Source organism: Salvelinus fontinalis, chromosome 3 (assembly GCF_029448725.1).
Source record: "Salvelinus fontinalis isolate EN_2023a chromosome 3, ASM2944872v1, whole genome shotgun sequence".
Classification (NCBI taxonomy): Eukaryota; Metazoa; Chordata; class Actinopteri; order Salmoniformes; family Salmonidae; genus Salvelinus; species Salvelinus fontinalis.
The window spans coordinates 76,360,568-76,385,523 of NC_074667.1; the positions used below are offsets into that span (position 1 = coordinate 76,360,568).

Sequence of the window (24,956 nt, forward strand, 5' to 3'; positions counted from 1 at the left end):
CCCTGTATATAGCCTCCACATTGACTCGGTACCGTAACACCCTATATAGAGCCTCCACATTGACTCGGTACCGTAACACCCTGTACAGAGTCTCATTGTTGTTATGTACATTTATTGTGTTACTTTTTGATTGATTTGATTGATTGATTATTTTATTTTATTTAGTAAATATTTTTCTTGAACTATTCTTGAACTATTTCTTGAACTGCATTGTTGGTTGAGGGCTTGTAAGGAAGCATTTCACGGTAAGGTCTTCACCTGTTCTATTCGGCGCATGTGACAAATAACATTTGATTTGATATAAATATATATAGATATATATACATTACTTTTTATATTTGTGTATATTGTTGTGTATTGTTAGATACTACTGCACTGTTGCAGTTAGGAACACCAGCATAACATCTGCTAATATGTGTAATGCGACCAATAGCATTTGATTCGATTTGATCCCTTCGTCTGTCTTTTTATCCATTCTTCCTTCCATCTTTCATTAAAATGACCACTGATCTGGACGAGCACTGATCTGGAAGACCACTAATCTAGAAGGCCACTGATCTGGAAGACCACTAATCTAGAAGACCACTGATCTGGAAGACCACTAATCTAGAAGACCACTAATCTAGAAGACCACTAATCTAGAAGACCACTAATCTAGAAGGCCACTGATCTGGAAGACCACTGATCTAGAAGGCCACTGATCTGGAAGGCCACTGATCTGGAAGGCAACTGATCTGGAAGACCACTAATCTAGAAGACCACTAATCTGGAAGACCACTGATCTAGAAGACCACTAATCTAGAAGACCACTAATCTAGAAGACCACTGATCTGGAAGACCACTGATCTGGCAGACCACTGATCTAGAAGACCACTAATCTAGAAGACCACTAATCTGGAAGACCACTGATCTGGACGGTAGACTGTGTCAATGCAGGTTGAAACGCTACACAAGCAACTTTGTGCAGACCTAACATCCGTCCTGTGAGTCTGTGAGCCCCCGTGTTCTTCTCATGTTTGTCTGTAGGTCTCATCAGGGACCAATACAAACCGCTGGCTGGGTGGGTGGACGTGATTCATAGTGTACGACTTGAAGCCATGCTGTGGTATAACTCCTCCCAGGTGTCACCATTACAGTGAAGGAGAAAGGTGATGGTATGTTCCCTCTCCCCAGAGAACATATCTACAGGCACAAACAGGATGTCTATGTGTGTACTGTAGATTTCTGTGTGCATGTGGAGCACAGGGCTGTTAGGCGGCCACCTCATGCGACACAGACACACAGGTACCAATTGAGGCCAAACGATAATGGCCTTCTCACCCCAGAGATGCTTTCCTTCCAACTGGAACTGTGCAGAGTATAACCGCAATCTCAGTGTGTGTAAAACATGTTGTGTTGGCACAGACAGGTGTGTGCTGAAGCAGCTTCTGTCTCGCCCTCCTCGTGATCAATGATGTATGTAGACGTGAATAAAATACTGTATATTATGTAGGTATATGCTCGTGAGGAGACAATGTTACTGAGACACGTTTGCACTAACAGAATAAACCCACAAGCATACGTACAGGAACCTTGAATTCTAGCTTTATATAGTGTATATGATGTCATATACAGTGGGGAGAACAAGTATTTGATACATTGCCGATTTTGCAGGTTTTCCTACTTACAAAGCATGTAGAGGTCTGTAATTTTGATACAGGTAATGAGTGGAGAACAGGAGGGCTTCTTAAAGAAAAACTAACAGGTCTGTGAGAGACGGAATTCTTACTGGTTGGTAGGTGATCAAATACTTATGTCATGCAATAAAATGCAAATGAATTACTTAAAAATCATACAATGTGATTTTCTGGATTTTTGTTTTAGATTCCGTCTCTCACCGTTGAAGTGTACCTATGATAAAAATTACAGACCTCTACATGCTTTGTAAGTAGGAAAACCTGCAAAATCGTCAGTGTATCAAATACTTGTTTTCCCCACTGTATATGCGGTATGTCTTTGAATAAACCCATACTCACAACAAACTAACTAACTAACTACTAAGAATCAAACACATTTCAGTGAGAGTTTATTCTCATCGGGTTATATCCATTCTGATTGGCTTATACCCATTCTCATCGGGTTATATCCATTATGATTGGCTTATACCCATTCTCATCGGGTTATATCCATTCTCTTTGGGTTATATCCATTCTCTTTGGGTTATATCCATTCTCTTTGGGTTATAGCCATTCTCATCGGGTTATGTCCATTCTCATCGGGTTATATCCATTCTTATTGGGTTATATCCATTCTCGGTGGGTTATATCCATTCTCTTTGGGTTATATCCATTCTCTTTGGGTTATATCCATTCTTATTGGGTTATATCCATTCTCGGTGGGTTATATCCATTCTCGGTGGGTTATATCCATTCTCTTTGGGTTATATCCATTCTCTTTGGGTTATATCCATTCTTATTGGGTTATATCCATTCTCTTTGGGTTATATCCATTCTCGATGGGTTATATCCATTCTCGATGGGTTATATCCATTCTCTTTGGGTTATATCCATTCTCTTTGGGTTATATCCATTCTTATTGGGTTATATCCATTCTCGATGGGTTATGTCCATTCTCTTTGGGTTATACCCATTCTCGGTGGGTTATATCCATTCTCATCGGCTTATATCCATTCTTATTGGTTTATATCCATTCTGATTGGGCTATATCCATTCTGATTGGGTTATATCCATTCTCGGTGGGTTATATCCATTCTCGGTGGGTTATATCCATTCTGATTGGGCTATATCCATTCTGATTGGGTTATTTCCATTCTGATTGGGTTATATTCACTGCCCTATATACTGTATAGAGTATTTGTCCTTGGTTATATCTGCCAGTAAAGGACCTTGGGTTCAGAAAATTCCTCGCTGTGGGAAGAGCAGTAAAGAGAAGCCATATTCTTCTGGTTGAAATATGAATGATGAATTATAGTATGAATTATTAATTATTAATTCCCTAAATGTGGGACAAGGACAGGTCAGGACTCAGGGGAGAGTCTTCCACAAGGGGGGTGTAATGCTTACCCTGCTGTACTATCCACTGTAATTATGTCAAATCAGTCCAGATTTTTAATATGGAAGGACCCCTGGAAAGTGAGATGGCACACCTCAAGAAGCCCAGTGTTTGTCACTTCAGTCTAGAAGAGTGTCAAATGGTGTTGATTCTACAGAGGGAAATACATTTGTGTTATACAGATGGTATGACTGTATAAAATAATCCTTTGTCATTCAGAATTAATCTCCCAGACACACACGCATGCACACACACACACACACACTCACACAGAGGTCCATTGAGAACTTCCACAGGAGGACAATCTGTGTGAAGCTCCTGCTGATGACACAGGACATGAGATATGTTACTATGGAGACAGTGTAATGTACTGTAAGGGCCCCTGTGGAGAGTCAGGGGGTCAGAGAAGGGGGACAGTTTATGAAGGTGCACTTTGTTGCTCTTTCTTTCTCTCTATCTCTCTTTCTCTCTCTCTCTCTCTCTCTTTTGCTTTCTTTCTCTCTCTCTCTCTCTCTCGCTCTCTCTCTCTCTCTCTCTCTCTCTCTCTCTCTCTCTCTCTCTCTCTCTCTCTCTCTCTCTCTCTCTCTCTCTCTCTCTCTCTCCATCCTATATCGTTGTATCTGGACAGTGTGGCCATGATGACTGAAATCGGAACTTTCAGAAATCTGAGGATCTCTGCTCATCGCTGTCTGGTGAGATGTCCTTGTTCCTGTTATAGGAATCAGAGAGGATCTAGAAGTGTTATTCCAGTCCGGCATTGCATCCCACTGCTCAGCCTGCACTCCACCCTCTCCTCTCATCATGAACCTGCTAGTAGTCTGTCTGTGCTATGCGCTTTTGGAGCTCTTGGCAGTCAATTGTAAGTATAACATTTTCCTCCTAGTTGTCATTTTATTCATGTAGTCAATACTTCATGATCATTTATTCAGGTTTTTACGTGACCCAGAGTGCAGAGATATGCCGATGATTTGTGTGTTTATATATGAATTGCTTTCAATAATATGCACGATAAAACAATGCATGATTAGCATTGTGTTGTATTGCTTGTCTTTGCATGCTGACTGCCTCCTAAAGTAGAAACCTGTTTACTCAGCAGTACACATAATGTTCAGGGTCTAGTCATCTGTTGTAACTTGTTATAAAGGTATTATATTGGTGTCACGATCCTTTGATGTTGAATAGAACAGAATTTAGATTATAAATTCTGTTGTCAACAGAAAATCTGATCTGTCCTTCTGGGATGAACTCACAGGCCAGGTTTCTTGAACACAGATTAAGCCTTGTTCTGGACTAAAAAACATGCCCGGAGGAGATTCTCTGTTTAGCATGCCTTGTTGTCCAGAACAAGGTAAAAACCGCGCTACACAGTATTACCAACAGTAACAACGACAGTGATTTTTCCTCTCTCTTCTATCCTGACCACAGGAAAGTGAGTGTAGTTGAGTGTTGCATAACTCTGTGAAGACAAGCTCTCGCTGGTGTTACACAGCCCTGTGAAGGCAAGCTCTCTCTGGTGTTACACAGCCCTGTGAAGACAAGCTCTCGCTGGTGTTACACAGCCCTGTGAAGGCAAGCTCTCTCTGGTGTTACACAGCCCTGTGAAGGCAAGCTCTCTCTGGTGTTACACAGCCCTGTGAAGGCAAGCTCTCTCTGGTGTTACACAGCCCTGTGAAGAGAAGCTCTCTCTGGTGTTACACAGCCCTGTGAAGACAAGCTCTCGCTGGTGTTACACAGCCCTGTGAAGGCAAGCTCTCTCTGGTGTTACACAGCCCTGTGAAGACAAGCTCTCTCTGGTGTTACACAGCCCTGTGAAGACAAGCTCTCGCTGGTGTTACACAGCCCTGTGAAGACAAGCTCTCGCTGGTGTTACACAGCCCTGTGAAGACAAGCTCTCTCTGGTGTTACACAGCCCTGTGAAGACAAGCTCTCTCTGGTGTTACACAGCCCTGTGAAGACAAGCTCTCGCTGGTGTTACACAGCCCTGTGAAGGCAAGCTCTCTCTGGTGTTACACAGCCCTGTGAAGGCAAGCTCTCTCTGGTGTTACACAGCCCTGTGAAGACAAGCTCTCGCTGGTGTTACACAGCCCTGTGAGATCGAGGAACGAGGAAACACTATGAGGAGGGAGGTGTCTCAAATGGCACCGTATTCCCTATCTAGTGCACTACTTTCGACCAGGGCCCATAGGGATCTGGTCAAAAGTAGTGCCTTATGTAGGGAATAGGATACCATTTGGGATGCATCCTAGAGGAGACACTAGAGGACACAGGTAGAAAGTCAGGTCAGACAGGGAAACCTTTATTCGCCTCTAGAGTCGGAGGTCACAGAACCAGCAACTTTAATGTCTGCTAGCTGAGCCTGGTGAGATCACTGGACATGAAAAGGAGAAGTACTTATCCCTTTGGGTTCTTTACCTCCTTCTTTTTCTCCTAAAAGGTTTGTGATTTATTGCCCTGTTTATGAGTAACCAGTAGAAAAACATTTACAACACTGGTGGATTTTTGTGCCGAAACAAAGGAACCAACACTGATTCAAAGTTTATTGGTCATTTGTAATGAATACTTCGGAATTTAAAGGATGTAATTAATCATATTTTTATCAGGACTTTTTCATCTAGAGGGTGAAAGGAGCCTCTATTCTGTTGTTCTCAGGAGAGTGAGTTAGTTTTGCCTCTATTCACTACTGGGTCTAAGAGGTGTGAAAGGAGCCTCTATTCTCTACTGGGTCTAAGAGGTGTGAAAGGAGCCTCTATTCTCTACTGGGTCTAAGAGGTGTGAAAGGAGCCTCTATTCTGTTGTTCTCAGCAGAGTGAGTTAGTTTTGCCTCTATTCACTACTGGGTCTAAGAGGTGTGAAAGGAGCCTCTATTCTCTACTGGGTCTAAGAGGTATGAAAGGAGCCTTTATTCTCTACTGGGTCTAAGAGGTGTGAAAGGAGCCTCTATTCTCTACTGGGTCTAAGAGGTGTGAAAGGAGCCTCTATTCTCTACTGGGTCTAAGAGGTGTGAAAGGAGCCTTTATTCTCTACTGGGTCTAAGAGGTGTGAAAGGAGCCTCTATTCTCTACTGGGTCTAAGAGGTGTGAAAGGAGCCTCTATTCTCTACTGGGTCTAAGAGGTGTGAAAGGAGCCTCTATTCTCTACTGGGTCTAAGAGGTGTGAAAGGAGCCTCTATTCTCTACTGGGTCTAAGAGGTGTGAAAGGAGCCTCTATTCTCTACTGGGTCTAAGAGGTGTGAAAGGAGCCTCTATTCTCTACTGGGTCTAAGAGGTGTGAAAGGAGCCTCTATTCTCTACTGGGTCTAAGAGGTGTGAAAGGAGCCTCTATTCTCTACTGGGTCTAAGAGGTGTGAAAGGAGCCTCTATTCCCTAAAGGGTCTAAGAGGTGTGAAAGGAGCCTCTATTCCCTAAAGGGTCTAAGAGGTGTGAAAGGAGCCTCTATTCCCTAAAGTGTCTAAGAGGTGTGAAAGGAGCCTCTATTCCCTAAAGGGTCTAAGAGGTGTGAAAGGAGCCTCTATTCCCTAAAGGGTCTAAGAGGTGTGAAAGGAGCCTCTATTCTCTACTGGGTCTAAGAGGTAGGAAAGGAGCCTCTATTCTCTACTGGGTCTAAGAGGTGTGAAAGGAGCCTCTATTCTCTACTGGGTCTAAGAGGTATGAAAGGAGCCTCTATTCTCTACTGGGTCTAAGAGGTATGAAAGGAGCCTCTATTCTCTACTGGGTCTAAGAGGTGTGAAAGGAGCCTCTATTCTCTACTGGGTCTAAGAGGTATGAAAGGAGCCTCTATTCTCTACTGGGTCTAAGAGGTATGAAAGGAGCCTCTATTCTCTACTGGGTCTAAGAGGTGTGAAAGGAGCCTCTATTCTCTACTAGGTCTAAGAGGTGTGAAAGGAGCCTCTATTCTCTACTGGGTCTAAGAGGTGTGAAAGGAGCCTCTATTCTCTACTGGGTCTAAGAGGTGTGAAAGGAGCCTCTATTCTCTACTGGGTCTAAGAGGTGTGAAAGGAGCCTCTATTCTCTACTGGGTCTAAGAGGTGTGAAAGGAGCCTCTATTCTCTACTGGATCTAAGAGGTGTGAAAGGAGCCTCTATTCTCTACTAGGTCTAAGAGGTGTGAAAGGAGCCTCTATTCTCTACTGGGTCTAAGAGGTGTGAAAGGAGCCTCTATTCTCTACTGGGTCTAAGAGGTGTGAAAGGAGCCTCTATTCTCTACTGGGTCTAAGAGGTGTGAAAGGAGCCTCTATTCTCTACTGGGTCTAAGAGGTGTGAAAGGAGCCTCTATTCTCTACTGGGTCTAAGAGGTGTGAAAGGAGCCTATTCTCTACTGGGTCTAAGAGGTGTGAAAGGAGCCTCTATTCTCTACTGGGTCTAAGAGGTATGAAAGGAGCCTCTATTCCCTACTGGGTCTAAGAGGTGTGAAAGGAGACTCTATTCTCTACTGGGTCTATGAGGTGTGAAAGGAGCCTCTATTCTCTACTGGGTCTAAGAGGTGTGAAAGGAGCCTATTCTCTACTGGGTCTAAGAGGTGTGAAAGGAGCCTCTATTCTCTACTGGGTCTAAGAGGTATGAAAGGAGCCTCTATTCCCTACTGGGTCTAAGAGGTGTGAAAGGAGACTCTATTCTCTACTGGGTCTATGAGGTGTGAAAGGAGCCTCTATTCTCTACTGGGTCTAAGAGGTGTGAAATGAGCCTCTATTCTCTACTGGGTCTAAGAGGTATGAAAGGAGCCTCTATTCCCTAAAGGGTCTAAGAGGTGTGAAAGTTCCAATGTTATGGGAACAGTATTATTCCACATTCTGCATGTTATGTACTGTATTATATTGTACACTATTTCTAGACCTTTCCAGGGTTTTTTTCATGATTTTTCCAGCAGGTTTCCACCTGTCTGTCCAACAACACTATAATCAGGTTTCTATCTGTCTGTCCTACAACACTATAATCAGGTTTCTACCTGTCTGTCCTACAACACTATAATCAGGTTTCTACCTGTCTGTCCTACAACACTATAATCAGGTTTCTACCTGTCTGTCCTACAACACTATAATCAGGTTTCTACCTGTCTGTCCTACAACACTATAATCAGGTTTCTACCTGTCTGTCCTACAACACTATAATCAGGGTTCTACCTGTCTGTCCTTCAACACTATAATCAGGTTTCTACCTGTCTGTCCTATAACACTATAATCAGGTTTCTACCTGTCTGTCCTACAACACTATAATCAGGTTTCCACCTGTCTGTCCAACAACACTATAATCAGGTTTCTATCTGTCTGTCCTACAACACTATAATCAGGTTTCTACCTGTCTGTCCTACAACACTATAATCAGGTTTCTACCTGTCTGTCCTACAACACTATAATCAGGTTTCTACCTGTCTGTCCTACAACACTATAATCAGGTTTCTACCTGTCTGTCCTACAACACTATAATCAGGTTTCTACCTGTCTGTCCTACAACACTATAATCAGGGTTCTACCTGTCTGTCCTTCAACACTATAATCAGGTTTCTACCTGTCTGTCCTATAACACTATAATCAGGTTTCTACCTGTCTGTCCTACAACACTATAATCAGGTTTCTACCTGTCTGTCCTACAACACTATAATCAGGTTTCTACCTGTCTGTCCTATAACACTTTAATCAGGTTTCTACCTGTCTGTCCTACAACACTATAATCAGGTTTCTACCTGTCTGTCCTACAACACTATAATCAGGTTTCCACCTGTCTGTCCTACAACACTATAATCAGGTTTCTACCTGTCTGTCCTACAACACTATAATCAGGTTTCTACCTGTCTGTCCTACAACACTATAATCAGGTTTCTACCTGTCTGTCCTACAACACTATAATCAGGTTTCTACCTGTCTGTCCTACAACACTATAATCAGGTTTCTACCTGTCTGTCCTACAACACTATAATCAGGTTTCTACCTGTCTGTCCTACAACACTATAATCAGGTTTCTACCTGTCTGTCCTACAACACTATAATCAGGTTTCTACCTGTCTGTCCTACAACACTATAATCAGGTTTCTACCTGTCTGTCCTACAAGACTATAATCAGGTTTCTACCTGTCTGTCCTACAACCCTATAATCAGGTTTCTACCTGTCTGTCCTACAACACTATAATCAGGTTTCTACCTGTCTGTCCTACAACACTATAATCAGGTTTCTACCTGTCTGTCCTACAACACTATAATCAGGTTTCTACCTGTCTGTCCTACAACACTATAATCAGGTTTCTACCTGTCTGTCCTACAACACTATAATCAGGTTTCTACCTGTCTGTCCTACAACACTATAATCAGGTTTCTACCTGTCTGTCCTACAACACTATAATCAGGTTTCTACCTGTCTGTCCTACAACACTATAATCAGGTTTCTACCTGTCTGTCCTACAAGACTATAATCAGGTTTCTACCTGTCTGTCCTACAACCCTATAATCAGGTTTCTACCTGTCTGTCCTACAACACTATAATCAGGTTTCTACCTGTCTGTCCTACAACACTATAATCAGGTTTCTACCTGTCTGTCCCACAACACTATAATCAGGTTTCTACCTGTCTGTCCCACAACACTATAATCAGGTTTCTACCTGTCTGTCCTACAACACTATAATCAGGTTTCTACCTGTCTGTCCTACAACACTATAATCAGGTTTCCACCTGTCTGTCCTACAACACTATAATCAGGTTTGTACCTGTCTGTCCTACAACACTATAATCAGGTTTGTACCTGTCTGTCCTACAACACTATATTCAGGTTTCCACCTGTCTGTCCTACAACACTATAATCAGGTTTCTACCTGTCTGTCCTGCAACACTATAATCAGGTTTCTACCTGTCTGTCCTACAACACTATAATCAGGTTTGTACCTGTCTGTCCTACAACACTATAATCAGGTTTCTACCTGTCTGTCCTATAACACTTTAATCAGGTTTCTACCTGTCTGTCCTACAACACTATAATCAGGTTTCCAACTGTCTGTGCTACAACACTATAATCAGGTTTTTACCTGTCTGTCCTACAACACTATAATCAGGTTTCTACCTGTCTGTCCTACAACACTATAATCAGGTTTCTACCTGTCTGTCCTACAACACTATAATCAGGTTTCTACCTGTCTGTCTTACAACACTATAATCAGGTTTCTACCTGTCTGTCCTACAACACTATAATCAGGTTTCTACCTGTCTGTCCTACAACACTATAATCAGGTTTCTACCTGTCTGTTCTACAACACTATAATCAGGTTTCTACCTGTCTGTCCTACAACACTATAATCAGGTTTCTACCTGTCTGTCCTATAACACTATAATCAGGTTTCTACCTGTCTGTCCTATAACACTATAATCAGATTTCTACCTGTCTGTCCTACAACACTATAATCAGGTTTCTACCTATCTGTCCTACAACACTATAATCAGGTTTCTACCTGTCTGTCCTACAACACTATAATCAGGTTTCTACCTGTCTGTCCTACAACAATATAATCAGGTTTCTACCTGTCTGTCCTATGACACTATAATCAGGTTTCTACCTGTCTGTCCTACAACACTATAATCAGGTTTCTACCTGTCTGTCCTACAACACTATAATCAGGTTTCTACCTGTCTGTCCTACAACTCTATAATCAGGTGTCTACCTGTCTGTCCTATGACACTATAATCAGGTTTCTACCTGTCTGTCCTACAACACTATAATCAGGTTTCTACCTGTCTGTCCTACAACTCTATAATCAGGTTTCTACCTGTCTGTCCTACAACACTATAATCAGGTTTCTACCTGTCTGTCCTACAACACTATAATCAGGTTTCCACCTGTCTGTCCTACAACACTATAATCAGGTTTCCACCTGTCTGTCCTACAACACTATAATCAGGTTTCCACCTGTCTGTCCTACAAGACTATAATCAGGTTTCTACCTGTCTGTCCTACAACACTATAATCAGGTTTCCACCTGTCTCTTCTACAACACTATAATCAGGTTTCTACCTGTCTGTCCTACAACACTATAATCAGGTTTCTACCTGTCTGTCCTACAACACTATAATCAGGTTTGTACCTGTCTGTCCTACAACACTAAAATCAGGTTTCTACCTGTCTGTCCTATAACACTTTAATCAGGTTTCTACCTGTCTGTCCTACAACACTATAATCAGGTTTCCAACTGTCTGTGCTACAACACTATAATCAGGTTTTTACCTGTCTGTCCTACAACACTATAATCAGGTTTCTACCTGTCTGTCCTACAACACTATAATCAGGTTTCTACCTGTCTGTCCTACAACACTATAATCAGGTTTCTACCTGTCTGTCTTACAACACTATAATCAGGTTTCTACCTGTCTGTCCTACAACACTATAATCAGGTTTCTACCTGTCTGTCCTACAACACTATAATCAGGTTTCTACCTGTCTGTTCTACAACACTATAATCAGGTTTCTACCTGTCTGTCCTACAACACTATAATCAGGTTTCTACCTGTCTGTCCTATAACACTATAATCAGGTTTCTACCTGTCTGTCCTATAACACTATAATCAGATTTCTACCTGTCTGTCCTACAACACTATAATCAGGTTTCTACCTATCTGTCCTACAACACTATAATCAGGTTTCTACCTGTCTGTCCTACAACACTATAATCAGGTTTCTACCTGTCTGTCCTACAACAATATAATCAGGTTTCTACCTGTCTGTCCTATGACACTATAATCAGGTTTCTACCTGTCTGTCCTACAACACTATAATCAGGTTTCTACCTGTCTGTCCTACAACACTATAATCAGGTTTCTACCTGTCTGTCCTACAACTCTATAATCAGGTGTCTACCTGTCTGTCCTATGACACTATAATCAGGTTTCTACCTGTCTGTCCTACAACACTATAATCAGGTTTCTACCTGTCTGTCCTACAACTCTATAATCAGGTTTCTACCTGTCTGTCCTACAACACTATAATCAGGTTTCTACCTGTCTGTCCTACAACACTATAATCAGGTTTCCACCTGTCTGTCCTACAACACTATAATCAGGTTTCCACCTGTCTGTCCTACAACACTATAATCAGGTTTCCACCTGTCTGTCCTACAAGACTATAATCAGGTTTCTACCTGTCTGTCCTACAACACTATAATCAGGTTTCCACCTGTCTCTTCTACAACACTATAATCAGGTTTCTACCTGTCTGTCCTACAACACTATAATCAGGTTTCTACCTGTCTGTCCTACAACACTATAATCAGGTTTCTACCTGTCTGTTCTACAACACTATAATCAGGTTTCTACCTGTCTGTCCTATAACACTATAATCAGGTTTCTACCTGTCTGTCCTACAACACTATAATCAGGTTTCTACCTGTCTGTCCTACAACACTATAATCAGGTTTCTACCTGTCTGTCCTACAACACTATAATCAGGTTTCTACCTGTCTGTCCTATGACACTATAATCAGGTTTCTACCTGTCTGTCCTACAACACTATAATCAGGTTTCCATCTGTCTGTCCTACAACACAATAATCAGGTTTCTACCTGTCTGTCCTACAACACTATAATCAGGTTTCCACCTGTCTGTCCTACAACACAATAATCAGGTTTCCACCTGTCTCTTCTACAACACTATAATCAGGTTTCCACCTGTCTCTTCTACAACACTATAATCAGGTTTCTACCTGTCTGTCCTACAACACTATAATCAGGTTTCTACCTGTCTGTTCTACAACACTATAATCAGGTTTCTACCTGTCTGTCCTATAACACTATAATCAGGTTTCTACCTGTCTGTCCTACAACACTATAATCAGGTTTCTACCTGTCTGTCCTACAACACTATAATCAGGTTTCTACCTGTCTGTCCTACAACACTATAATCAGGTTTCTACCTGTCTGTCCTATGACAGTATAATCAGGTTTCTACCTGTCTGTCCTACAACACTATAATCAGGTTTCCACCTGTCTGTCCTACAACACAATAATCAGGTTTCTACCTGTCTGTCCTACAACACTATAATCAGGTTTCTACCTGTCTGTCCTACAACACTATAATCAGGTTTCCACCTGTCTGTCCTACAACACTATAATCAGGTTTCCACCTGTCTGTCCTACAACACTATAATCAGGTTTCTACCTGTCTGTCCTACAACACTATCATCAGGTTTCCACCTGTCTGTCCTACAACACTATCATCAGGTTTCCACCTGTCTGTCCTACAACACTATCATCAGGTTTCTACCTGTCTGTCCTACAACACTATAATCAGGTTTCTACCTGTCTGTCCTACAACACTATAATCAGGTTTCTACCTGTCTGTCCTACAACACTATAATCAGGTTTCTACCTGTCTGTCCTACAACACTATAATCAGGTTTCTACCTGTCTGTCCTACAACACTATAATCAGGTTTCTACCTGTCTGTCCTACAACACTATAATCAGGTTTCTACCTGTCTGTCCTACAACACTATAATCAGGTTTCTACCTGTCTGTCCTACAACACTATAATCAGGTTTCTACCTGTCTGTCCTACAACACTATAATCAGGTTTCTACCTGTCTGTTCTACAACACTATAATCAGGTTTCTACCTGTCTGTCCTATAACACTATAATCAGGTTTCTACCTGTCTGTCCTACAACACTATAATCAGGTTTCTACCTGTCTGTCCTACAACACTATAATCAGGTTTCTACCTGTCTGTCCTACAACACTATAATCAGGTTTCTACCTGTCTGTCCTACGACACTATAATCAGGTTTCTACCTGTCTGTCCTACGACACTATAATCAGGTTTCTACCTGTCTGTCCTACGACACTATAATCAGGTTTCCACCTGTCTGTCCTACAACACAATAATCAGGTTTCTACCTGTCTGTCCTACAACACTATAATCAGGTTTCTACCTGTCTGTCCTACAACACTATAATCAGGTTTCCACCTGTCTGTCCTACAACACTATAATCAGGTTTCTACCTGTCTGTCCTACAACACTATAATCAGGTTTCCACCTGTCTGTCCTACAACACTATAATCAGGTTTCCACCTGTCTGTCCTACAACACTATCATCAGGTTTCTACCTGTCTGTCCTACAACACTATAATCAGGTTTCTACCTGTCTGTCCTACAACACTATAATCAGGTTTCTACCTGTCTGTCCTACAACACTATAATCAGGTTTCTACCTGTCTGTCCTACAACACTATAATCAGGTTTCTACCTGTCTGTCCTACAACACTATAATCAGGTTTCTACCTGTCTGTCCTATGACACTATAATCAGGTTTCTACCTGTCTGTCCTACAACACTATAATCAGGTTTCCACCTGTCTGTCCTACAACACAATAATCAGGTTTCTACCTGTCTGTCCTACAACACTATAATCAGGTTTCTACCTGTCTGTCCTACAACACTATAATCAGGTTTCCACCTGTCTGTCCTACAACACTATAATCAGGTTTCTACCTGTCTGTCCTACAACACTATAATCAGGTTTCCACCTGTCTGTCCTACAACACTATAATCAGGTTTCCACCTGTCTGTCCTACAACACTATCATCAGGTTTCTACCTGTCTGTCCTACAACACTATAATCAGGTTTCTACCTGTCTGTCCTACAACACTATAATCAGGTTTCTACCTGTCTGTCCTACAACACTATAATCAGGTTTCTACCTGTCTGTCCTACAACACTATAATCAGGTTTACCTGTCTGTCCTACAACACTATAATCAGGTTTCTACCTGTCTGTCCTACAACACTATAATCAGGTTTCTACCTGTCTGTCCTACAACACTATAATCAGGTTTCTACCTGTCTGTCCTACAACACTATAATCAGGTTTCTACCTGTCTGTCCTACAACACTATAATCAGGTTTCTACCTGTCTGTCCTACAACACTATAATCAGGTTTCTACCTGTCTGTCCTACAACACTATAATCAGGTTTCTACCTGTCTGTTCTACAACACTATAATCAGGTTTCTACCTGTCTGTCCTACAACACTATAATCAGGTTTCTACCTGTCTGTCCTACAACACTATAATCAGGTTTCTACCTGTCTGTCCTACAACACTATAATCAGGTTTCTACCTGTCTGTCCTACAACACTATAATCAGGTTTCTACCTGTCTGTCCTATGACACTATAATCAGGTTTCTACCTGTCTGTCCTACAACACTATAATCAGGTTTCCACCTGTCTGTCCTACAACACAATAATCAGGTTTCTACCTGTCTGTCCTACAACACTATAATCAGGTTTCTACCTGTCTGTCCTACAACACTATAATCAGGTTTCCACCTGTCTGTCCTACAACACTATAATCAGGTTTCTACCTGTCTGTCCTACAACACTATAATCAGGTTTCCACCTGTCTGTCCTACAACACTATAATCAGGTTTCCACCTGTCTGTCCTACAACACTATCATCAGGTTTCTACCTGTCTGTCCTACAACACTATAATCAGGTTTCTACCTGTCTGTCCTACAACACTATAATCAGGTTTCTACCTGTCTGTCCTACAACACTATAATCAGGTTTCTACCTGTCTGTCCTACAACACTATAATCAGGTTTCTACCTGTCTGTCCTACAACACTATAATCAGGTTTCTACCTGTCTGTCCTACGACACTATAATCAGGTTTCTACCTGTCTGTCCTACAACACTATAATCAGGTTTCCACCTGTCTGTCCTACAACACAATAATCAGGTTTCTACCTGTCTGTCCTACAACACTATAATCAGGTTTCTACCTGTCTGTCCTACAACACTATAATCAGGTTTCCACCTGTCTGTCCTACAACACTATAATCAGGTTTCTACCTGTCTGTCCTACAACACTATAATCAGGTTTCCACCTGTCTGTCCTACAACACTATAATCAGGTTTCCACCTGTCTGTCCTACAACACTATCATCAGGTTTCTACCTGTCTGTCCTACAACACTATAATCAGGTTTCTACCTGTCTGTCCTACAACACTATAATCAGGTTTCTACCTGTCTGTCCTACAACACTATAATCAGGTTTCTACCTGTCTGTCCTACAACACTATAATCAGGTTTCTACCTGTCTGTCCTACAACACTATAATCAGGTTTCTACCTGTCTGTCCTACAACACTATAATCAGGTTTCTACCTGTCTGTCCTACAACACTATAATCAGGTTTCTACCTGTCTGTTCTACAACACTATAATCAGGTTTCTACCTGTCTGTCCTATAACACTATAATCAGGTTTCTACCTGTCTGTCCTACAACACTATAATCAGGTTTCTACCTGTCTGTCCTACAACACTATAATCAGGTTTCTACCTGTCTGTCCTACAACACTATAATCAGGTTTCTACCTGTCTGTCCTATGACACTATAATCAGGTTTCTACCTGTCTGTCCTACAACACTATAATCAGGTTTCCACCTGTCTGTCCTACAACACAATAATCAGGTTTCTACCTGTCTGTCCTACAACACTATAATCAGGTTTCTACCTGTCTGTCCTACAACACTATAATCAGGTTTCCACCTGTCTGTCCTACAACACTATAATCAGGTTTCCACCTGTCTGTCCTACAACACTATAATCAGGTTTCCACCTGTCTGTCCTACAACACTATCATCAGGTTTCTACCTGTCTGTCCTACAACACTATAATCAGGTTTCTACCTGTCTGTCCTACAACACTATAATCAGGTTTCTACCTGTCTGTCCTACAACACTATAATCAGGTTTCTACCTGTCTGTCCTACAACACTATAATCAGGTTTCTACCTGTCTGTCCTACAACACTATAATCAGGTTTCTACCTGTCTGTCCTACAACACTATAATCAGGTTTCTACCTGTCTGTCCTACAACACTATAATCAGGTTTCTACCTGTCTGTCTGTCACGATCGTTTGGCGGATTAACGGACCAAAATGCAGCACTTGGAAAATAAGCCATCTTCTTTTATTATAACAACACGAAGATGAACACGAACAAAACACTTTAACAAAACAACAAAACGACCGTGAAGCTACAAACGTTGTGCACAAACATAACAGGCTACAAACGTTCTTACATAGACAACACTAGACATATACACTCAACACAAAACCATCTACTACACCCCATAACCCCTTTACCAAATAAACACCCAAAACCAACAAAACATAAACATTACCCATGTCACACCCTGACCTAACTAAAATAATAAAGAAAACAAAGAATAATAAGGCCAGGGCGTGACACTGTCCTACAACACTATAATCAGGTTTCTACCTGTCTGTCCTACAACACTATAATCAGGTTTCTACCTGTCATACAATCTAATGCAACTATTTCTGTTTCCATGTTTAATAATCTGACTCAATATGAGGAAGGTGTCCTTAACATGTTGTACATTCAGGGTATATTATAACACATCCCATATACCGTGTAATACTATACATGTTGTTTCCATGTCTTCCTGCAGGTCAGGAGATCATACAGGACCGTATAGTCGGAGGTTACGCTCCAGCCCCCAATTCCATCAAATACATTGTATCCTTACAGACCACCAAGGGACAGCACTTCTGTGGCGGATCGCTAGTGCACAAGTACTGGGTGCTCACTGCCGCTCACTGTAACATAGGGTGAGTCAGTCAATAACCTGCTTTATAACACTGAGGAGAAGTTAGCATGACTCCAAACACTGTATCCATAGGAATATACATACAGGTGTGTAGTAGTACAGTGAAATGCATTTCTTGCTTGCTCTTTCCTAACACTGCAGTAGTAAGATAAAAATACATTTGAATAAGTCAAGCAGAAGAAAACAAAACACAACAATTAGAAATAACCGTGTATTACTGGCCACCCCATTCCAAAAGAAATGTCTCTCTCACATGCTAAAAACTTCACACGTGTCCAAAAAACAAACACATTTCACACTCATGAAAATGTATATAAAAAAATACTAGAATTTCACATGATTTGTTTCACATGAACACAGGTGTTCACACATGTCCAAAAACCACGTTTTTCCCCCACTTAAAAAAAAAAAAAAAAAAACATTTACCTGTGATTTTTTTTCTTGTGTTTTTGTTGTTGTTGTAAGAATCAGTCCTGATCTGTGTTCGTTTGTTGTTAGCAGCCTCAGTGAGTCCTGGGACTGGGAGGTCAGACACAGTAAGGGCGATAAGAGACCCAGTGGGCTCAGCAGGGCAACCTTGGCATGTCTGTCATCGCAGCGTGCGTGTTACACGACGAGGTGTCAACATGTCAGACGTTGTAAGTTCAGAAAGGATAACAGTCACATTGTTCCTGTTTCACACAGAGAAGCATTGTACCCACGTATACACCCACTTCAGTGCAGTCAGCGCAAAGGAAACTTTTGGGACGTTGAATGCACCTCAGATGTTATTTTTGGGATAAAGCAGAAGGGGATATTTATTTTAAATAACGTTCGTCAGTGTTTGCCAAGTTGAACACAGCTCAAATTGCACTCCACCGTCTAAGGACAGAGCAGATGGCAATACTCCAATAATGTAAACAACAAAGTTGAATGTATATCTGATGTCTCCCTGGCCTCTCCTCCCAGGACCGATCAGATGATGATTGTGGCAGGGGACTACTCTCTGAGTATGTTTGAGGGAACGGAGCAGTATTCCAAACCTCACAGAATCATCCCCCATCCTCTGTACAACAAGACCACCAACAATGCTGACATCATGCTCATCAAGGTACAGGATACAACCATATACAATATACATATTTACCTGCATTTCATATTCATGTTTATTATAACAGCATTGGATACAGCTGTTTTAGGATGTTTGGCCAAGTGATAGGCCTTATATTAGAGTAACTAGCTGTGTATTACATTTGTAATTACCTTGTAATAACTTAGTAAGTACATGTATTTCAGTTTAGTTCAGTTCAATTCTGTTCTGTTCAACTCAACTCACTCAAATCAATTCAACTCAACTCAATTCAACTCCCCCCTCTATCTCTTTTCTTCCACCCTTTGTAGCTGAGGGTTCCCATGGTGATGGGTAGCTATGTGTCCCTGGCGCCCCTCCCTCGGCAGGGTACAGGGGTTATGGCGGGGCGGGTGTGTCGTGTGTCGGGGTGGGGGTACACCTCTCTGGGAGAGGGTCAGATCCCCTCCACCCTGCGGACTGTCAAGCTGCCCATCGTGTCATCGGCCAGGTGCAACAGCAGCGAGTCGTTCAACGGGAACATCACCTCCAACATGATCTGTGCCGGATACAATGCTGGCGGCAAGGACGCGTGCAAGGTACTGGACCTGATAGATGTAACAGGTTGAGTTTTTGAACACGCCCTATTGGCCTGTCAGTTCCCACTAGCTGTATAGGATAGTTAAGGGTGCGTTCGAGAACCTATTACCTTAATCTATAGTTTCACAACACAATCACATTTTAATTCCAAATTTCCTCTCTTCTCATGATAGTTACCTACCTTGTGGTGGCCTCAGAAAATGAGACACGTTGTCATGGAAACTGAGTGAGGGTGTGGTGTACTTTGTGGTTTCCAGGGAGATTCCGGCGGGCCGCTGGTGTGCGAGGGGCGTGTCTACGGTGTGGTATCATGGGGAAACGGCTGCGGAGATGCCAAGTTCCCGGGTGTTTACACAGCGGTGTCCAAGTTCCGGCGGTGGGTCGACAGAACCATCTACAGCTCCTACACACGCTGTCTGAAGTATTAAAGAGAAGGAGAGTGGAGGAGGGAAAGAGAGAGAGAGGGAAAGAGAGAGAGGGGGAAAGAGAGAGAGAGGTAGAGGAGAGAGAGCGAAAGAGGGAGAGAGAGAGGGGGAGAGAGAGGTAGAGATGGGGAGAAAGAGAGAGTGAAAGAGGTTGAGGGAGAGAGAGAGGTCAAGAGTGGGAGAGCGAGAGTGAGAGGCAGAGAGAGAGGTAGAGATGGGGAAAGAGAGGGAGGTAGAGATGGGGAAAGAGAGAGCGGTAGAGATGGGGAAAGAGAGAGAGAGGTAAAGAAGGGAGAGAGAGAGAGTGAAAGTGGGAGAGGTAGAGAGGGGGAGAGAGAGAGAGGTAGAAAGGGAAGACAGCGAGGTAGAGGGGGAGACAGAGAGAGGTAAAGAGGGGGAGAGAGAGAGTGGTAGAGAGGGGGAGACAGAGAGAGGTAGAGACAGAGAGAGGTAGAGACAAAGAAAGGTAGAGACAGAGAGAGGTAGAGAAGGGGAGACAGAGAGAGGTAGAGACAAAGAGAGGTAGAGACAGAGAGAGGTAGAGAGGGGGAGACAGAGAGAGGTAAAGAGGGGGAGAGAGAGAGTGGTAGAGAGGGGGAGACAGAGAGAGGTAGAGACAGAGAGGTAGAGACCGAGAGAGGTAGAGGTAGAGACAGAGAGAGGTAGAGAGGGGGAGACAGAGTATAAAATGACAAAATGTTATCCAGTAACAATGATTGACAGAGTGTATAACGGCTATTATAGAAGGTGTTGATGGTACCAGAGATGCTACACAAGTCCTTGTACAATCATAACTACTTAAATGAGGTCATGATTAAACTACTTGAGAAAGAAAGGCTCCTGTCAGGAGTGCCTGTGTTACTGTAGATGCCAACGGTCTCTATTCATGAATAGATACCACCATTTGGGTTAAACGGCACCTTATGGATTTATAAATGGTAATTATGAATTTACTGACACATACATCCTCATCATTTTATACGAATAAATGGGAAGATTTTAAAACACATTTTGTTTTACAGTTCTTCATTTCTTTCCCTCTGATTGCATTGATGAGTAATAAGACATGCAGGGCTGCACTAACTATTATAACACATGAATAATGCACTGATACGCTAATGCTGTGCATTACCCTTAGATAATGTCTCTATACGTTAATACTGTGTGTTACCCTTAGATAATGTTTCTATACGTTAATACTGTGTTACCCTTAGATCATGTCTCTATACGTTAATACTGTGCATTACCCTTAGATAATGTCTCTATACGTTAATAGTGTGTTACCCTTAGATAATGTCTCTATACGTTAATACTGTGCATTACCCTTAGATAATGTTTCTATACGTTAATACTGTGTTACCCTTAGATAATGTCTCTATATGTTAATACTGTGTGTTACCCTTAGATAATGTCTCTATACGTTAATACTGTGTGTTACCCTTAGATAATGCCTCTATACGTTAATACTGTGTTACCCTTAGATAATGCCTCTATACGTTAATACTGTGTGTTACCCTTAGATAATGTCTCTATACATTAATACTGTGTGTTACCTTTTGATAATGTCTCTATACGTTAATACTGTGTTACCCTTAGATAATGTCTCTATACGTTAATACTGTGTTACCCTTAGATAATGTCTCTATACGGTAATACTGTGCATTACCCTTAGATAATGTTTCAATACGTTAATACTGTGTTACCCTTAGATAATGTCTATATGTTAATACTGTGTGTTACCTTTTGATAATGCCTCTATACGTTAATACTGTGTGTTACCCTTAGATAATGTCTCTATACATTAATACTGTGTGTTACCTTTTGATAATGTCTCTATACGTTAATACTGTGTTACCCTTAGATAATGTCTCTATACGTTAATACTGTGTTACCCTTAGATAATGTCTCTATACGGTAATACTGTGCATTACCCTTAGATAATGTTTCAATACGTTAATACTGTGTTACCCTTAGATAATGTCTATATGTTAATACTGTGTGTTACCTTTTGATAATGCCTCTATACGTTAATACTGTGTGTTACCCTTAGATAATGTCTCTATACATTAATACTGTGTGTTACCTTTTGATAATGTCTCTATACAATAATACTGTGTGTTACCCTTAGATAATGTCTCTATACGTTAATACTGTGTTACCCTTAGATAATGTCTCTATACGTTAATAATGTGTGTTACCCTTAGATAATTTCTCTATACGTTAATACTGTGTTACCCTTAGATAATGTCTCTATAAGTTAATACTGTGTGTTACCCTTAGATAATGTCTCTATACGTTAATACTGTGTTACCCTTAGATAATGTCTCTATACGTTAATACTGTGTGTTACCCTTAGATAATGTCTCTATACGTTAATACTGTTTTACCCTTAGATATTGACTCTATACGTTAATACTGTGTTACCCTTAGATAATGTCTCTATACGTTAATACTGTGTGTTACCTTTTGATAATGTCTCTATACGTTAATACTGTGTTACCCTTAGATAATGACTCTATGTGTTAATGTTGTGCATTACCCTTAGATACCGTCTATATATGTTAATGGTGTGCATTACCCTTAGATAATGTCTCTATACGGTAATACTGTGCATTACCCTTAGATAATGTCTCTATGCGTTAATACTGTGCATTACCCTGAGATAATGTTTCTATACGTTAATACTGTGTTACCCTTAGATAATGTCTATATGTTAATACTGTGTGTTACCCTTAGATAATGTCTCTACACGTTAATACTGTGTGTTACCCTTAGATAATACCTCTATACGTTAATACTGTGTTACCCTTAGATAATGCCTCTATACGTTAATACTGTGTGTTACCCTTAGATAATGTCTCTATACATTATTAATACTGTGTGTTACCTTTTTGATAATGTCTCTATACGTTAATACTGTGTTACCCTTAGATAATGCCTCTATACGTTAATACTGTGTGTTACCCTTAGATAATGCCTCTATACGTTAATACTGTGTGTTACCCTTAGATAATGCCTCTATACGTTAATACTGTGTGTTACCCTTAGATAATGTCTCTATACATTAATACTGTGTGTTACCTTTTGATAATGTCTCTATACGTTAATACTGTGTGTTACCCTTAGATAATGTCTCTATACGTTAATACTGTGTTACCCTTAGATAATGTCTCTATACGGTAATACTGTGCATTACCCTTAGATAATGTCTCTATACGTTAATACTGTGCATTACCCTGAGATAATGTTTCTATACGTTAATACTGTGTTACCCTTAGATAATGTCTATATGTTAATACTGTGTGTTACCCTTAGATAATGTCTCTATACGTTAATACTGTGTGTTACCCTTAGATAATGCCTCTATACGTTAATACTGTGTGTTACCCTTAGATAATGCCTCTATACGTTAATACTGTGTGTTACCCTTAGATAATGTCTCTATACATTAATACTGTGTGTTACCTTTTGATAATGTCTCTATACGTTAATACTGTGTGTTACCCTTAGATAATGTCTCTATACGTTAATACTGTGTTACCCTTAGATAATGTCTCTATACGTTAATACTGTGTGTTACCCTTAGATAATGTCTCTATACGTTAATACTGTGTTACCCTTAGATAATGTCTCTATACGTTAATACTGTGTGTTACCCTTAGATAATGTCTCTATACGTTAATACTGTGTTACCCTTAGATAATGTCTCTATACGTTAATACTGTGTGTTACCCTTAGATAATGTCTCTATACGTTAATACTGTTTTACCCTTAGATATTGACTCTATACGTTAATACTGTGTTACCCTTAGATAATGTCTCTATACGTTAATACTGTGTGTTACCTTTTGATAATGTCTCTATACGTTAATACTGTGTTACCCTTAGATATTGACTCTATACAGAAGGCTATAAAACACACGTCAGATACATGTCTCTAACGTCAGGGCTCTCCTTTGACTCCCACGGGTCCTGGGAGACTGGGTGTGACAGGGTGAGACGGTGTGACAGGGTGAGACAGGGTGAGACGGTGTGTGACAGGGTGAGACGGTGTGACAGGGTGAGATGGTGTGAGACGGTGTGACAAGGTGAGACAGGGTGTGACAGGGTGAGACGGTGTGACAGGGTGAGACAGTGTGACAGGGTGTGACGGTGTGACAGGGTGAGACAGGGTGTGACAGGGTGAGACGGTGTGACAGTGTGAGACAGGGTGAGACAGGGTGAGACAGGGTGAGATGATGTGAGACGGTGTGACAAGGTGAGACAGGGTGAGACAGGGCGTGACAGGGTGAGACAGGGCGTGACAGGGTGAGACAGGTTGTGACAGGGTGAGATGGTGTGAGACGGTGTGACAAGGTGAGACAGGGTGTGACAGGGTGAGACGGTGTGACAGGGTGAGACAGTGTGACAGGGTGTGACGGTGTGACAGGGTGTGACAGGGTGAGACGGTGTGAGACGGTGTGACAGTGTGAGACAGGGTGAGATGATGTGAGACGGTGTGACAAGGTGAGACAGGGTGAGACAGGGCGTGACAGGGTGAGACTGGGTGTGACAGGGTGAGACAGGTTGTGACAGGGTGAGATGGTGTGAGACGGTGTGACAAGGTGAGACAGGGTGTGACAGGGTAAGACGGTGTGACAGGGTGAGATGGTGAGACAGGGTGTGACAGGGTGAGACGGTGTGACAGGGTTTGACAAGGTGAGACGGTGACAGGGTGAGACAGGGTGTGACAGGGCGAGACAGTGAGACAGGGTGACAGGGTGAGACAGGGCGAGACATGGTGTGACAGTAAGACAGGGTGTGACAGGGTGAGACAGGGCGAGACCAGAAATAGTAGACGGCATATTGAAGTTGGCCCCGCTACAGGAGCTGGTGTCTGGTTTCGTGTGTGTGTTTTCATCACCTCCCTCTCTCTCTCTCCCCCTCCCTCCCTCTCTCTCTCTCACTCCACACCGCCTATAAAACGAGAGGGTAGGAGAAATTATATTCTGTGATTTACTTACAGCCACACCTCTCCCTCCCTCCCTCTCTCTCTCTCTCCCCCTCCCTCTCTCTCTCTCTATTACATTTCATAATTTAGTCATTTAGCAGACGCTCTTATCCAGAGAGACTTACCATAGTGAGCAGTAGTATCTCTCTATGCCCGCCCCCCCTTTTCTCTCTTTCCATCTCTGATGAATGTTTCCTACAGGGATTTGATTGTATTGTGTGGTTGAGTCTCTGTGGTCCACA

General features: G+C 41.7%; 1 protein-coding gene across 2 annotated transcripts; it reads left to right on the forward strand.

Moving 5' to 3' along the window:
- The first annotated feature begins 3,554 nt into the window (after positions 1–3,554).
- Positions 3,555–20,733, forward strand: LOC129851485 (trypsin-like). 2 transcript variants are annotated; one of them, XM_055918061.1, is made up of 5 exons: positions 3,756–3,910; positions 17,493–17,652; positions 18,600–18,741; positions 19,032–19,298; positions 19,557–20,733. In XM_055918061.1, exons 1-5 carry the CDS (start codon positions 3,853–3,855, stop codon positions 19,725–19,727), a joined length of 798 nt encoding a protein of 265 aa, XP_055774036.1. In that variant the 5' UTR covers positions 3,756–3,852; the 3' UTR covers positions 19,728–20,733. The 2 variants fall into 2 exon arrangements, with proteins under 2 accessions (XP_055774035.1, XP_055774036.1); XM_055918060.1 differs by lacking the exon at positions 17,493–17,652 and having other exon boundaries at positions 3,555–3,910.
- Positions 20,734–24,956: the final 4,223 nt, after the last annotated feature.